General features: G+C 34.8%; 1 protein-coding gene across 5 annotated transcripts in view; it reads left to right on the top strand.

The window, feature by feature from the left end:
- The first annotated feature begins 4,626 nt into the window (after positions 1–4,626).
- The window catches only part of LOC147390513 (serine/threonine-protein kinase EDR1-like), a 42,078-nt gene continuing 28,768 nt past the window's right edge, over positions 4,627–17,936 (top strand). For 2 of the 5 annotated variants that reach the window (XM_086459309.1, XM_086459305.1), the window contains exons 1-6: positions 4,627–4,836; positions 7,453–7,505; positions 14,559–14,623; positions 15,260–15,321; positions 16,366–16,767; positions 17,596–17,799. In XM_086459309.1, the coding sequence (XP_086315435.1) occupies positions 16,519–16,767; positions 17,596–17,799 (453 nt within the window). In that variant the 5' untranslated portion in view covers positions 4,627–4,836; positions 7,453–7,505; positions 14,559–14,623; positions 15,260–15,321; positions 16,366–16,518. The remainder of the gene's footprint in view (positions 4,837–7,452; positions 7,506–14,558; positions 14,624–15,259; positions 15,322–16,365; positions 16,768–17,595; positions 17,800–17,936) is intronic. The other 3 variants (XM_086459307.1, XM_086459308.1, XM_086459306.1) reach the window with 3 other exon arrangements.

Below are 17,936 nucleotides of genomic sequence, written 5' to 3'. Positions count from 1 at the left end.
TTTATTAGATAAAAGTCCAACATTTCCAATCAAATAGGAAATTTTCAAAGTAGTACGTTTGAATAGAATTATTCAACCTCACAACATATATTCATAAGTCAGCCGAACTAGAAATTTTAAACAAACCAAAAATATGAATTATCTTTGCCTACCCCCTTCAAACCGGAATGGCTCTAGATTCTGACCCGTGGATCGAAAACTCAAATTTGAACCAAGCAAAATCATGAGTCAGGTAACATAGATCTAAAGTCTAAACGATATGAACAAGGCCAATCCCTACAAGACGTGAAAATTGAAAATTTTGATGACTAGGGCTCATGAATTTTAAAAATTGAATTTTGACAATCCAAGGTCATTGAAAATTTTTGTGTTCCCCATATTTGATGGTTGAGAGGTCAAATTTCTCTCATTCTCCATTAATTTGACGGTTTCTATCTATTGAAAAAATAATAATAATTCGACAATGGAAAATGTAACGCCTTGATCAATCGTATGGACTTTTTTTGTGTTGTGCTATATGGGACTAAGACACATAACTTAGTTAATTGACACATTGCAATGCAAATTAGAGGTCGTGGATTCAACTCCAACTTAGTGATATAGAAATACACGTCCTTAGATGGTTTGATATGAAACAAGATATTCATATAAGTGCCTCAAATGAGAGAAATATTCTAGTGGGGTTATTAGTGGATCAATGCTCAAATTGGTACTGGTCCGAGAAGAAATTTACTTGACCCTAACCCAACTGGATTAATCATCTTCAAGTCTAGACCTGATCTGATGTGTATTGTTTTGAATCCGATTTGTTCCAAAAATCAATACTTTTTGGATCGATCCTAATCTTCTGAAGCAATTTAATAATATATATACATAAAAGATAGTATACATTATACACCTAAATGATTTTATTTATTTTTTGATGGGTAAATTAGACTTGAACCCACGACCTCAAAGTTGCGATATGTCAAACCAGCTGAAATTTGGGTCTAAATATATACTTTATTTATATATTTCAAACACATTATCGGATCAAGTCCCTGATTGATCGTAAGATGGTTGATCCAAAACCAATTTGATAAGGTCCTTGGTATCGAAACAATGAAACCCAAATCCTTGATCCAGAATTCGGTTCCATAGTTATCAAATCCAAATGGATCGGCTTTTGGGTCTTTTCTGATCCATGGACAAACCTAAATTCTAGTTGTAGGTAGATGAATACTATAATACCCGACCCGGAAACTGACCCACAACATTGATTCAAAGAGACAATGGTGTTGTACTTGTGTTGCGTGGTTTTTTATTGTTGGGAAAAGAGAGTGTTCACGCGGTTGAAGCTGTGGATGTTAGTGAGCCAACTAGTTTACAGCTGGCTTTGTGCTGTTCGATTCCTGCGTGAGCACGTGACGAGAGTGAGTACTCATCGACACAAAGAGGACATCACTTTCTATCCTTCTTCTTTATCTTTATATCTATCTATCTATCTAAAATTATCAAACCAACCAACACTTACGAAAAAAAAATAAGAGAGTATAGTCCGTACTATAATACTTCAATAGTACGGGTTGTACCGTACAATGGCGGGGGGCATGTTCTGGTCAATCCAAAGCTTTCAACTCTGGCTTTTGAACCCCAAGTGGAAAGTTCTTCTATTTGACAAAAATAAAAAATAAAAAATAAAAAACAGCCTCATATTAGATGATATTAATATTAACCTTGACCACCAAATCAAATTGAAGGATGGAAAATGTAAGCCAAACGACCCAATCCTCAAAGGAATTTTTCTTAGGGAATTTTAGTAATACCCCTTGTAAATTTGGCTGTATATGGTTTGCCCCTTACAAAATGTAAGGTAAGGTTTGTGCCTTGACCAAAGTCAATTTCCTTTTTTTGTTGTTGAATTAACAGTGAAATTTAAAATTTAACCGATTATTGGGCATAGTGGTCAGTGCCTCCTTATAAAAAAAAAATGAGAAGTTTTGAGTTCCAATTCCCTGGATTGTACTTGACTTACCTGATATGCGTGATTTGTAGGATATTACATATAATTGAGGGATTTGGGCAGTATATGATGCTCCAAGAGACTAGTTGCCTTGCCTCCTAATTGGGCCTATAGTTTGAACTATGACTACTGTCATCATAAATACATAAAAAATAATAAAAATAAAAATAAAAAGTGAAATTTGAATTAACAATTTAATTTTGCATGGTTCAAGTCTTTGAGAGGTATTTTGAATAAAAGTAAAATTTTTTTTTTTTTTTCATTATTTCATCAATAAAAGAACCTTGACTTTCGTTCAAGGGGTAGACTTAATTTTGCATTTTATGAAGGGATGAAACTAGTATTGTAGAATTCATAGTGGGGGTATTACTAAAATGAGATCCTATTTTGAGATCCGATAGAGCCCAATTTGACAAAGATCCAATTCGATTCTTACAAGAGCGGTTTCAAATCCAATCCTTACATAGTTGATCCCAAATTGATTCATACCTAATCCATTGACAATGCCCAAAAATGCGGGGTCGGCATGTAGCTCTTTTCATTTGGTGAACATTACCAATTGATTTGTGGGTAACGGAAAGATATTTGAATCCAATAGCTAGAAATCATCACTCAATCAGATTTTAAATACATGTCCTTTTAGGAGTGGTAGGTCTTTCTAAAAGTGAGCCAAAGATTTATGAGTTAAGAGTGTGCTATATGGCGTGTAAAGGATAAGGAGTGTAGTGGTTACTTGTAGGGAATTTTTATTGACATGCCATGAAACTCTAAGGGCCCTCCAATTTTTAGGGGCACTTTTAAAAATAATTTCAATATGTGTAATTACCCAAGGAGGTAACTTAAATTTTTGTTGTTGTTGAGCAATTCAATTCATTTAGCATTTAAAAGTTAAAATCCATTGAAACCCCTTAAGGTTCTTTTTGAGATTCGTGTCCTTTTCAACTATTTATTGGCCCATTTACACTTTAATGTTTAACTCACCCATAATTGGATCTCTAGCATAAAAATCAGTTTGATTGATGATTTTTAATAGGGTAAAATGAGACTCATTTAAATAAAATGCGAGACAATATGAAAATTATATTAAATATTTTATTTAAATATACTAAAAGGTGGGATTTGTAAAGGCACATTTAAAACATTGATTTTAGGGTTTTGAAGATCACATAGTAAAAAGATGATACTTTCATAATTTTAAAAATTAATCATCGTGATTATATGATTGGATTGCATTTGTTCATATTTTTATATACCAAAATGACATTGATTATATTGAGAGAGTTACTATTGGCACACTAACTTTTACTAATGCCTACCAACTGGGTACAATTCTTTGATGATCTATGTAAAAATTACTAGGGCATAAATAAAATTGGTGTGGCAATAGTAGCTCTCTTATATTAAATATAAGAGTCATGCTGAGTAACATTGTGGGGGGCAGAGACAATATGAAAATTATATAAATATTTTATTAAATTATAATTATATTTGTTATACATTTAAAAGGTGGGATTTGTAAAGGCACATTTAAAACATTGATTTTAGGGTTTTGAAGATCACATAGTAAAAAGATGATACTTTCATAATTTTAAAAATTAATCATCGTGATTATATGATTGGATTGCATTTGTTCATATTTTTATATACCAAAATGACATTGATTATATTGAGAGAGTTACTATTGGCACACTAACTTTTACTAATGCCTACCAACTGTGTACAATTCCTTGATGATCTATGTAAAAATTACTAGGGCATAAATAAAATTTGGTGTGGCAATAGTAGCTCTCTTATATTAAATATAAGAGTCATGCTGAGTAACATTGTGGGGGGCATTTCTGACGTGGATGTGTGTCATAATCACAAATGATTTCATTGAAATACAAATGAGATATCGATGAAAAATATCCATAGTTATAATAAACATCCATGTCAGAAATGTCCCTCACGATGTTACTTTAACATTATTCTAAATATACATATGAAAATAGGGCATTTACAATCAATCAAATTGTGTTGTGGAATCACTTCTGTTCGGCCTTCTCTTATTATAATATTAAAGATTAAAAAAAAAATGAAAAAGAAAAGATAAGGTTTTGTTAAATTTTACATATCAATAAGATTCGTTCCGATCCAAACCCAATGAGATTATTAATGGACTCAATCCGAAATTAATAATTTATAGCATTGAAAATTAAAACAATTAGATTAAATAAAAAAAATTCCTATCTTGTAAATAATAAATACATTTTTTTTTTGCTTTAATTTTGTAAATAATTAATAAAATTTTCTTCACTTTAAAAAGATGTTTTATTTCCGAAAAATTACTCATAACTAATAAGTAATTATCAAATCAACAATGTCTCTAATTATCAGCGTGGAATCCACATATGCGGGCCAGACTTTCATCGGGTAAATAAGCTCGAAAGAATGTGCCACGTGGCATTCTACGATGCTAGTACCAAATCGGGATTCGGAAAACCCTAGTGGGGTCTACTTATTAGGCTGTTGTGAATCACGTGTAGCGCCAAATAGGTATGAACCTAGGGATAACCGTCCGCCTGGGCTGACCCAACACTTCTATTACAAGTAAAAATCGTCTCTCCTTATAAACCTCTCTCTCTCTCTCTCTCTCTCTTTCACACACCATTGTTTTCATTTTCGTTCTCTATTTCGAAGGCGGACTCAATTTTTTCTTCTTTTTTTCACTCCTCTGTTCTGAGCTAGAGCGATTCAAACAGATTGATTGGCGTCTGTGGAAATTATTAAATCTTTTTATGTTCTGTTGTTTTGTTTGGAGATTGAAACATAAACTCAAACGCTTGGATCTGTTGGTGAGTTTTTTTTTTTTTGCATCCTCTATTATTTTTATTTGTGATCGATCTCTTAAAAAATTTCCTTTATTCTTCGAGATTTTATTTTCGTAGAGATCTGCATAGGATTGTAAATTAAGAAATTTGTGAAATTCCACATTTTATTGGGACTTTTTTTTCTTTTTCTTTTTTGATTTATATTTTAATGGCTAATTTTGTTATTTGGAAAACTGTAGGTTTGAGGTTTGGTCAGTTTCTAAAGCATTATTTAGGGTTTTACAGAACTGTACGGCATTGAATGATCGTTGGATTCGATTCTCCTTTAGTTTATATAGTTTTCTGAGAATAGTTTTTATAGAAAGCTTCGGCATTTACTTATCATGCAAAACTGGAAATTCTATCTAAGTTGAAGGAAATCTGCAAAATATAATTTTTTTAGTGACAGTGATTACAAATAGCTGGTTGATGATAGTGAATTACAATTGCGGGAATGATAGATTCGTTAAGTTGATGGATGTTAAAATTGAGTTCGGTAGGGTGCATTTAATTTTATTATTATGTTTTTGCATTACATTGATGTAGCTGGTTGATGATAGTGAATTACAATTGCGGGAATGATAGAATCGTTAAGTTGATGTATGTAAAAATTGAGTTTGGTAGGGTGCATTTAATTTTATTATTATTTTTTGCATTACATTGATGTAGCTGGTCGATGATAGTGAATTACAATTGCGGGAATGATAGATTCGTTAAGTTGATGGATGTTAAAATTGAGTTCGGTAGGGTGCATTTAATGGCAGATCATGATAAACATGAATGCTTGATCTAGTTTTATTGTTTAAGATTTTGTGGGCCTCTTTTCTATAATAGAATATATTTCCTTATCCAATTTTTGGGAGGCGGTATATATTGTTTTGGAGTCTAAATATTTAGGTTTAGTTTGCAAGGAAGTGATCAGTCTATTGATCAAAGAGATTTTGGAGTGTGTTACTTTAGGACAACAATTCCCTTACAAAGTAAATGATAGAAGAGTAATTGGCATCTCAATTTTGATTGTTTGATCAACGAAAGGTAATGCAACAAAGTATTTGTTGATATTCAATGAGTGATAGTTGTTATTTAGGTGGTTTGTCTAATTTTTCTTTTTCTTTTTGTTTGAGGAGTTTGTTTTGAGGTATGAAAGCGATATGGACACTTTTTTTTATCCCATTTTGGTTGGATTTCAAGGATGAAGCCCTTACATTGTTTCATGATAGCTTCATTGGGGTTGATTTTTTTTTTTTTTCTTCTTTCCACGGTGGAGGTGAATGAGATTTGTTCAACGTAGATAAGAGAAGGCTCCTTGGCACAACGTGTTGCTGTCAGTATTAACATTTTGACGTCCTTCGTTTTTTTCCCGTCTTGTACCATATTTGATTCGATGGGTAAATTTACCTCGAGATCCTGAATTTATGAGTTGGAAACTTCATTAAATGAAAGGTGAGAGTTTATACTTGAATATGTGAAGTTTAATATAAACGAAAAGAAAAATTGTAACCATATCTCTTTTAGGAGAAGTCATTAGACACATGGTCCCAAATTATTAAATGGTTCCCAGTTATCTCTTCAATTAGGAAGCTTATCAATTACTAGAAATATGGTCTCACATATCATGCATAAAGTTCGATTATTTTGTGATTTCTCTTCAACATTGGAAGTATGAAATCTTCCTTAGTTAAACCATTTGTATCAAACATATTTTGTCACCCTCCTTATTTTGTTCAGTAAAGGAATGAATTTACAAAAGCAGGTCAAGAAGATTGGCACAAAACTTTAAAACCAAAGACTCAAACAAAAACAAAAGAAGCGCCCACTGCATGTACTCCATACTGAGAAGTTACTGCCTAAAGAAGAAATTCTCAAAAATAAAGACTATTGAATTCTTCAAAAGGTGCACCAAAAGAAAAAAATGGGAGCTCAAATGTTGATGGTGACCTCAAACAATGAGTGCCCCTTTCCATCAAAAGTTTGCATGTTCCTCTCCTTCCAGATGTCCCAAAAAATCGCAAACAAAACCAGTTTCCTAAAATTCTTCTTCTAAAATGCATTTCGATACTCAATAAAGGAGCCTAATATATATTATATATATATATATATCACTGGTGACATCTTTCTTTTTAGATTTGCTGATCTTGTCATTGTCCTTTCTTTGGGAAGATGTTAATCCTCTGCTCGTCTTATTTCAAGTTGTCAACTTGATAGTGTTCCTAAATCCAATTTGTTATAACAAACTTGCTCCAAAGATTTGGGATTGGCTAAACGAATCACATTCCTCCATTCCACTATGTACAGAGCCACTTCTTTTGTTATTGAAAGCGAGTTCATTTCTTTCACCATCTCCATCCACATTTTTTGGGTCTTCCTTTCCCTCTTTTTAGGACCTTCAACTTGAATATTTCTTCTAATTGGGATTATAATCAACCTTCATTGAATATGCCAAACCATCTTAGTCGACTATGTCTTAGTTTATCGTCTATTGGAGCTACTTCAACATTTTTTCATATGCGTTTATTTCTAGTTTTATCATTCCTAGTCTTTCTACTCATCCATCTCAACATCCTCATATTTACTTTTTTTGTTTTGTTTTTGTTTTGATAGGTAAGGATAATTTATTAAAAGAGTGGTCGAGATGATCAACAAAGCGAAAAGAGGTACATTCTCATATTTGCAACGTGTCTAACACATAACATTCTAGAAGCACATCTCCATTTTAACCATCCAATAGTGATTCTATGGGCAATGTCTTCCTCAATTTCTCCAACTTTATGTATAATGGACCCAAGTTATTGTAAGTGGTCGCTTCATGGTATTTCTAGACCATCAATTTTTTACTGGACATTTCTCCTCCTGGGTGGTAGTATTAAATTGATTCTCCACATACTTGGTCTTTGTTGTATTTATTCTAAGACCCTTGGACTCCACGATCTCCAGAATTTTAGTTTTGTCTCGACTCCTAAAGTTTCACAAATTAATAACACATCATCCACAAATAACATACACCAACTTATGTGTTCTTGAATATTATTCTCGTATTCCATGTATCTAAAAAAAAAAAAATTTCTAGAATTTGGGTCCATTTTTTATTCGCTCGCTTTTTCATGTAGGCTGGGTTTTCCCAAATTCGGTGTTGTCTCTCTAAATTTATTCGCCAGTTGGAAAAGATATCTGTGGGTATCCTTTCCTTTGCAGTATGTTGGGAGATTTGGCAAGAGAGGAACTAGAGAGTGTTACAGAGAGAAAAAAAGACTCCTTATGATGTGACCATGGAAATCTTGGGCTTGCTCTTTTATTGGGGCAAATTGAACAAAGAGTTTCATTCTTTTTGAAGATTTTGTGTTCAAGTGGGAAGCTTTATGTAATTTGTAATTTGGGTAAGGTGTTTTTTCCTTTTTTTGGGATTTCCTTTGGTTTTTTTTTTTTTTTACTTTTCTATTTCTTCTTTGCTTTGTAAAAGGGAACTGCCTTGTCCTCCTGTTTCTTCTTTTTTAATAAAATTATAATTATCAAAAAACAAATACAAACTCAAAGTTGATCCTTGTTGTAAACCAGTTGCATCTGGGAATTCATTCGTCTCCACTCCATTTGCTCTTTAATATTAACAATCCTCATGAATCTGGTAATGCCCTAGAGGATTGTTGCATCCATCAACTAACCATAAGACGGGGCTCAAATGAAAGAAACACGTAAGATAAAGGAACATCCTTCCTCTCATCACTAGTAGGATCACTGCAATGACGTGGACCTTGGATAAAATCCATCCTAGGGTAAGGTGGCTCCAGGGGATGAACAATTGGGTCAACATAGCTTGGGAGTTATCTTTTTAGTAGGGTTTGCCAAGCGAGACAGCTATAGGCTCCCTCAACTTCTCAAAGCTAGCTGAATTGTTTGAGTAGGTTGCACAATCACAAAGTCTCCCTTCCTGTTCATGTTGGTTAGATTCAGTGACTAAAACATCACCTGTCATTGGGATGTTTCCTCAAGAGAAGTTTTGGAACTGGTTAATTTCTCCCATTTGTTCCTTTTGAGATTGGAACTTTAAAACAATTGATGTTCTGAGAACAATCTCTCTTAGTGGGCATTGTGCTCAACTAAGGATATATATTTAACAATAAATTAATATAATTACCAATGTATCCTATTATTATATACGCACCACTAACTATTCTATACACACCAACATTCTTTAAGTTGGAGTATATACATCAAACATGCCCAACTTGGTACAAACATCATGAAGAATAGTAGGACCAACTGCTTTGGTTAAGATATTTTCATGCTGTTTAGAAGAGGACACATGATGGAGGACAAGAGAATCATCATTAACTTTCTTTTTGATAAAATGTACATCAACTTCAATATGTTTAGTGCTCTCATGAAGAACTGAATTTGATGCCAATCTTCTAAGCTGCTTTATTATCACAATGAAATGACATGGAACCACTGATGGAAAATCCTAATGCAGAAATAAAGTCGCGTAGCCATAACAATTCGCATGAGCCATGTGCAATAGCACGATACTCGACCTCTGCACTTGATCGAGAAACCACGGGTTGTTTCTTACTTTTTCATGAAACCAAGTTTCCTCCAAAGAATTCACAATAGCCAAAAGTAGATCGACGATTTGTAGCTACTCTTGCCCAATCAACATCAACGTAGCCAGATATATCAAGGTGACCATGAGAGCGATATACAAGTCTAGAACTGGGGCTAAACTTTATATACCGAAGAATATGATGAACAACAACCAAATGAGATGCCCAAGGGGCATGCCTGAACTAGCTTACTAGGCTAACAGAAAATGTAATATTTGGTCGTGTGAGAGTAAGATAAATTAGGTGACCCACCATGCGTTTGTACTCTTGAGGATCAGGAAGATCACCATCACCCTCATGAAGCAAATGCTTGGGATCCATAAGAGATGAAGCTGGTTTACTCCCAGGCATACCAATATCTCCAAGTAAATCTAGGGCATATTTCCTTTGGGAAGGAAATATCTTTTTCTTGGAACGAGCCAGCTCAAGGCCAAGAAAATACTTCAAACTACCAAATCTCTTACTTCAAATATGCGACTAGGCTTGCTCTTCACATGGAAGATAAATGAAGAATCATCCCCAGTGAGAATAATGTTATTTATGTAGACTAGAATAATAATATGGCCAGTCATATTGGAATGAGTGAAGACAGTATGATCGGAATGACATCTCTTGAAACCCATGCTAATAACGATTTCATTAAAGTGATGAAACTAAGCCCAAGATGACTGCTTCAAATCATATATTGATTTCTGAAGGTGACAAACTTTCCTAGTATTCTCAAACTAAAACAGGAAGCTAGGAGGATGGTCCATATAAACTTACTTTATAAGGTGCCTATGGAGAAATGCATTCTTCACATCCAACTGATATAGAGGCCAACCTCGATTAGCAGCAAGAGAAATAAGAATGCAGACATAAGTCAATTTTGCTCCTGGAGCAAATGTGCCATTATAATCCAACCCATACGACTAAGTGAAGCCACGCGCGACCAAGCGAGCCTTGTACTTTGCAACAGTACCACTAGAGCTGTATTTTACTGTAAAAATCCAACGACAATCAACAACTGATTTCTCTAAAGAAAGAGAGACCAACTCCTAGGTTCTATTATGCTGAAGGGCTTGCATTTCTTCCACCATTGCAGCTTTCCAATCAGGAAAAAAAAGAATATCATGAACGGAATAAGGGATAGACACAGTATTCACGGTAGAAAGGAAAGCTTTGTAGGAAGGAGATATAACTTGATAACATACAAACTGAGCAAGAGGATAAGGAGTAAGAAACACATTTGTGAACCCTTTTACGAAAAGAAATAGGTAAATCTAGATCAGAAGGAGATGGAATTGTAGCAGTATTAGTAAATGGAGATAAATGATGAAGAATACCAGTTGGAGCAACTTGCGGGGAGGATGAAGGCTATAGTGCGATAAAGGAGGGATTACGAAATCTTCTGCAAGCATATGTGAGATAATCTTGCGGCTGTAAAGAAGAATCAAAACCAAATATTGGAACATGTATAGGAGGAGATAAGGGAACCGATGAAGGAATCTGAGGAGAAAAATAAATAACTTGCTAAAAAAAGGTGGCATCCATAGAAATTAAGAAATGCCTCAACTGAGGCTTATGACATCGATACCCCTTTGACATACTAGAATAGTCAACACATCAGATAGCGTTATCATCCAATTTTTTTAGTAGGATGATGGTTTTGAACTAAACATGTACAACAAAAAACCTGAGGCTTAAAGGGAAAAATGGTTGCCCGAGGGCGAAAATAGTGACAAGGAGTACGACCTGCTAGGACTTGAGAGGGAGTTCTATTGATAAAGAAGCATGTAGTAAGCAAGCACATAGACCAATAGGACTTTGGCATGTGCATTCCTTGTAACAAGGATCTGGTCACACCAAGACGTCTATTCTTTCGTTTGGTAACACCATTCTATTGTGGAGTGTATGGACATGAGAACTGATGTACCATACTATTTTGTTGGAGATAATGGAAAAATGAATGGGAGGTGTATTCCTCACCATTATCAAAACGAAGAGATTTGAGGAGAACTCCAAATTGGGTGTGCACCATAGAATGAAACTTTTGAAACTTTTATACACAACTTCATCTTTGGACTTCAACAAATAAACCTATGTTACCCAAGTACAATTATCAATGAAATTGACAAAATATCGAAAACCATCAATAGATGGAATAAGAGACGGACCCCATACATCAGAGCGAACAAGCTTAGAAGGAGAATTACATCTGTGCATATAAGATGGATAAACATGCTTAATATGTTTAAAGAGTTCACATACATCACATTGAAATTTAACATACTTAAAAAGAGTACCAAAAGAAGGAATCATAATGCATAAAATCTGAAAACCAACATGACCAAGTTTGGCATGCCACAAAAATAATGTATCATGAGTAGCTACTGAAGGAAAAGAAAAACTAGAATTTGAAATGCAAGTTGATTTGGAAGAAATTGTAGTAGTCACAACATTAGCAGCAACATGTTGGTTTGATTGCTCATCCAAGTAGTATAACCCTCCCTCTCTCGATACCTCTACAAACAATCCTCCTCGTAGTAACCTCCTAAAAAATACAATGAGATGGGTAGAAGATAACTTAATAATTTAATTTTCTTGTAAGACTACTGACAGATAAAAGCTTGGTGGAGAGATATGGACATGCAATACATGGAGCAATGAAAGAGGAGGGGATACGAAAATGGTTCCTACCCCCATAACAGGAGTAAATGAACCACTGCCAAGCGAACGTGAGTGGATGAGGTGGATGGGGGAAAGAGCATAGAAAATCTTTCAGACTCACTAGTCATGTGGTCTGTAGCACCTGAGTCAATAACCTAGCTAGGAAATGATAAAGAGGTTGTAGTAGCAAATGCAGAGGTAACATCGACACCTGAGGGAATTGATGATGAAAATGGACAAGATGTATTAGAAGGAGAGTTCTGAGAGCTGAATTATCTCAATGACTTGGGCTCGCAATGAACCCTTAATGTCCGATGAAGTAACTACAATATTAGATGAAGAGCTAGAAATAGGAGTGACTGCTATACAAGTAGCTGTACGAGCAAGACAATCATTAGGAAACCCATGTAACCATGGTCATGACCCAATCTCCCACAATAGGAACAAGTAGTAGTTGAGCGATCACTACCATGACATCCTCTACGGCCTCAATCATTGCCTCTGCCAAGACCCACATCAGGAGAGAATGTAGAACAAACAAATGCAGTACGCTCCTGAGGAATACCAAGAAAAGGAGATCCAAAAGGCATAACAATACGACGTTGTTTTTCACCAAACACAGTAGTGTATACAAATCGAATAAAGGGAAGTGGTGTCGTCGCAATTATTTGAGTCCGAAGCTGTTAGTACTCAAATCGAAGACCACCCAAAAAATCATAAATTTGTTGTCTCTTAGTGCATCTGGCAATGATCTTGGCTGACTCAATTGACAACTCTGATAAGGGCTCATAGTGGCTCAATTCCTCCCATCGACACTGAAGAGCTCCATAGTACTCACTAATTGAACTCGTATCCTGCTGGAAATGAGCAATCTCATGTGTCAACTGATAGATGAGAGCATCATTCTCTACGAGAGCATAGGTCCCCTTGAGAGCTTCCCAAAGCTCAGGAAGAATATCATGACGATGTAATTTGTAGCGAATTGGGATTCCATGGAGTTCAAAATCCACCCTAGAATAATGCAGTTATCAACTTCCCATTAGCCAGCCTCAGGAGACCCCAGACAAAGGCTTAGGATTTTTTCCTGTAGGAAAACCCATCTTCGAATGGCCCCCAATGTAAAGTTTGATAGCTCAAGACCAAGCCAAGAAATTATCACCATTAAATTTAATATTGGTGATAAAGTAAGGAAGAGAGTCAAAAAGAGATGACAGCCCAAGACTCTTGGACTTCATTAGATTTAAGATCAAGACGCACAATATCGGAAAACTTGCACAACTCTTGATAAGAGAATAAGATCTTAGAGAAGATTGCGTTATGGATTAAACAGATCCAAAATGGAAACAATAAAGATTGACAAAAAAATAGCAACCAAACCCTAATCTGACACAAAGAGGAGGGGTCCAATGAAGCATCAACCAGCCAATGGATTGGCAAAAAGAGGCAATAGATGGCCTCTAGGAATAGAACCAAGCAGTCCAAAGGAAAACAACAAAGATTGGGGTCCAAACCCTAATATGACACAAATAGAGGTCCAAAAAAAAGCATTAAACAGCCAAGGGATTGGCAAATGGGGGTAATAGATGGCCTCTAGGGTCAAAAATGACCAGCCCTCTTTGGGGGGTTTTGCAATTGGAAAAATGGATCATGATTGGATTGCAAAAATATGAGTTTCGAGGAAATTGTTCTACAATCCTTTAGAACAAGAAAAAAAACACATCAAACATCATCATCAAAACAGACTTGGAAGAAGCCCATGGGACTAAAGAGAGCAAGATATCTCAAAAATTGAAGTTTTGAAGTGATCTGGGGAGAAAACGAGGGATGATGTCATCAATGATGAAGAACACAAACAAAACCGAGTGTGCTTAGATACCACATTGATGTTCTGAGAAGAATCTCTCTTAGTGAGCATTGTGCTCAACTAAGGATATATATTGTCAATAAATTAATATAATTACAAATGCATCCTATTATTATACACGCACCACTAATTATTCTATACACACCAACAAAAACTTGAAAGCTCCACAACCACCTCAGCTCAAGCTCTTTCACTCAAATATATACCTTGGAATAGTGTTTCTCTAAAAGCAAGAATAGTTTTTGGTTTGGAGTGTTGTGATCCTTATTCCCATGTGTTTGTATTACACACTGCTTATGCTTGTGAAGTCTAGCTGTTTGTCTGAAAAGGTAGAGATGCTTTGATAGAAAGGGTTGAAGCTGTATGTTTCATTAATTATTGTATTATTCAACTCTCTTTTTTCCATCCATTTTAAGCCAAGATTTTCTGGAGAAATACCAGAAAATGGCAAAAAATTAGAACTTTTCTGAGAGTTTGAATCTGATAACGAGGTTTGTGATTTTGCTACAAAATTGCAGGATATTCAGCCATATTTAGCATTATACTTATTCATTTTATTGATATGCGTACATGTCTGTTCATTCTTGTTGCTAATCCAGGTAAACTTGGATGATTGCCCTGCAGTTTGCATGTGAAGCTTTGTTTGGCGTTGATGATCTAAGCAGTAAGCACATTTTTTTCCTATTCTATTATTAGTGTTATTTCAGTATGATCATATTAGATCTTCATTAATTTCAGTATAAAGAACCGTATGTTATAATCTGTATATTCACACAATGTAATGCTGCATGCACTGAAATATTACTTCTTTTTTAATCTCGACTCTCTAGGGAAAGAAATTTGCTTCTTTAACTACTATACCTATTTATTTTCTTCTTGTTGAGGTAGATAATATAAGATCCTATATACCTATGAAAAATATATGATCCTATAAATTTGTGTTTACCTTTCCCTTGTTGCTTTAAATTATTAGAAGTGGATTTTTTGTACCACAATCTAACTTATACTGTCAGTTAGTTGATTGATTATCCTTTTTTTTTCTTTTTCCCTTTAAAATTAAAAAAAAATATTTATTACAAAAAGAGAAAAACCTTACAATACAGAAGCACAATGCAAGGAACTCTTGTGATTATGACTTGTGTAGAAATTGAAACACACCAAATTGAAAACTGCAAAATTCTCATATTTGATGCGAGGAACTTGCATGGTTGTGCTTGAAAATGGGTTTATGTATATACGTTATTGGATAACTTTTGATTGTTTTCTAATAATTTGTTTTATGTATCTTTTTTTCTTTTAGGCTGTCATTATGTTTTTGGAACTGGCACCAAATCTAGAAAAACAACTGCACGTATCTTTCAGGTGGGTAGCTTATTGGATCTTCTTGGTTTCTAATGTTATTTAGTTATTTTCTATCTTGTGATACATTTTGGGCCGAAGAAGCATATGATTGCCTTCACATTCATATAAGTATGATTCTATTGTCGCCCTCACCCATGACATTTTGTCTCTTATTTAGTTTTTGTTCTTGAGTTTTCATAAATACTTGAATTCTTCAAACATTAACTGGAGCCAGTGTAGAACATTTCATTGTTTATATTCTATGTTTTTAAATGTGAAGTAATGTCCCAAAATGCTTCAATGTCCTAAAGCATGATAGGCACAATGCATAAACCTCATGAGAAGTCTTTTTTTAGCAGGTGCCAGCTAGCTTAGTAGTCTTTGGGTGATGATACTAGAGACCTGGGTGGGTGATGATACTAGAGACCTGGGTTCAAATCCCGCCAGCACCGAGTGTTGAACTCATTAAAAACAGGCTTACCTATAAAAAAAAGTCTTTTTTTAAAGAATTTTATAAATAAAAAATAGGATGAATTTAGTAAATAAATGCAATTTGAGAAGGTGTCATCCGGTGAAGGTGGGAAAGTCTGTTGTAGTATGATGGACCTAGGATTGAAACCACCTTTACACTTAAACCTACTAAAAAAAAGTGAAAAAATGCTGATGCACTTGATTTGGGTGAAAGAAATGGTTTTTTTCTTGATATTATTTAGTCTAGAATAGCTTATATTTATATCTGTGTTATAATGGAAACAAAAACTGAAAATACAACTGAATTTTTTAAGCTCTAATAAACCAGCCACCGCCAACACATGCACAAGAATTGTATGCCTATGATATGAAGCTTGAAAAATGAGTAGAAATCTCGGGGATTCACCTTTTTCAAAGTCTCAGAAATGTTTTGTAAGAATCGAGCTTTAGGCTTTTTGGATAAGGCGCAAAATATTTTGAATAATACTTGCTCCGAGAAACACCTTTGAAAATATTGCTGATATTTACAAAATAAGATTTGTTTCCTTGTGTTTGCTCAAGAATTAAGTGAAGACATTGGTTTCTCTTTTGCAGGTCATATGACCTTCAGGTCAAGGACGTCAACGTCGAAGTACTAGGAATTCATAGGCCTACTTTCTGTCTTCTGAGAATTTCTTTCTGATTCAAACTGTCCTATATGGGGTGAGTGGTGGGGCGAAATGGTTTTATATTTAAAGCTTCAAGAAGATGGAGGAGACAAGAGAAGATGCAGGGCCATTAGAACCAGGGCCTTCGAATACTACTTGGTGGCCATCGGATTTTATGGAAAGATTGCGATCTATTTCACTAGTTTCTCAAGAAGAGACTTTGAGTAATAAAGATTCAGCTTGCGGCTCTGAGCAAGATGAGCTGTCATTTCAGACAGCATCACAAATTCTCTGGACCACTGGGACATTTTCTGGATCGATTCCCAATGGTTTCTACTCAGTCATTCCGGTGAGCAGCAGCTTATATATCTTAGTTGGGTTATGCAATTGTTTATCACTCACTACGTTAATGGAACTTAGAATCTGCAGAATGCCCACTTTAAATTGTAGGGACTTAGTAAGTAAAATACTGGTCATTTTATACAAAATATTCCTGGATTGAAAACTGCCAATAAAGGTAACAAATATTCATGGATATGTAGTTATCAACTTCTATAATTACAATTTTTGTTGTGTATGGTGGGTTGGACTAGTGATCATAGTTATACAATCCTTTAATTATCACTTGTTATTTGTTTATGTTATCCATGTAAATTTGTAAGGTGTATATGCCCAGCGCTTGTAAGTATTGCAGTGGTCGACAAGATGAACTGATCCCTTTATTTTAAGTAGATTTGACATGTGTTAAACATTTTAGGCTGTTGATGTGTGCTCAGATTTTAAATAACTGGAGAAAGGTCATAAGTCTCTCTTAGTTGTTTATGTATGAGAACTTCTTGTAACCTTGATATGCAGGTAAGACAGGGATAGAATAAGAAAAAAAATGTTTTCTTTTTTATTGCTACTCGCAAATCTGATTTATACTGTTGAGGTTGCATCGTCACTAGTAATTATGGTTGTTTAATTTCTCTGTGGGCTTTCCCTCCTTTTTTTCGCTCTTGTCTATGCATTTGGATTTGTGGAACTGGATGGGGAACAGGCTGTACCCTCAGCTAGCCATTTTCCTTGTAAAGCTAAATTCTAACCACTAATGATTTATTTGGTCTTCTCTTAAGGGCTAGTGTCCACAAGCACATATAAAATCTTTGTCTATATTTGATAAAATTTCATTTCGTAGGAAAAAAAACTGAAGGAGGTTTTTGATAGTATTCCTTCTCCGGATGAGCTTTATGCTTTGGGTGCGGAGGGTCTTCGAGCCGATATTATTCTTGTAGACGCAGAGAAGGATAAGAAGCTTTCCATGCTAAAGCAACTAATTGTGGCATTGGTGAAAGGATTGAACTCTAACCCAGCTGCAATGATAAAAAAGATCGCGGCATTGGTAAGTGTCCTTGTGTGTATAATTATGAATTGCTTTGTATCAAAGATGAAGCATCTTTCATTGGGTAAAGATAGTAAATGAGGTGGGATGGCATAAATGAGGCAAACATGGCTAACTTCTGTCCAAGCAACATTTGT

This window comes from Akebia trifoliata, chromosome 11 (assembly GCF_017979445.1).
Source record: "Akebia trifoliata isolate Shusen 1 chromosome 11, ASM1797944v1, whole genome shotgun sequence".
NCBI classification, from domain to species: Eukaryota; Viridiplantae; Streptophyta; class Magnoliopsida; order Ranunculales; family Lardizabalaceae; genus Akebia; species Akebia trifoliata.
Note: the sequence above shows the minus strand (reverse complement) of the source record. Positions and strands in the feature narration are given on the sequence as shown.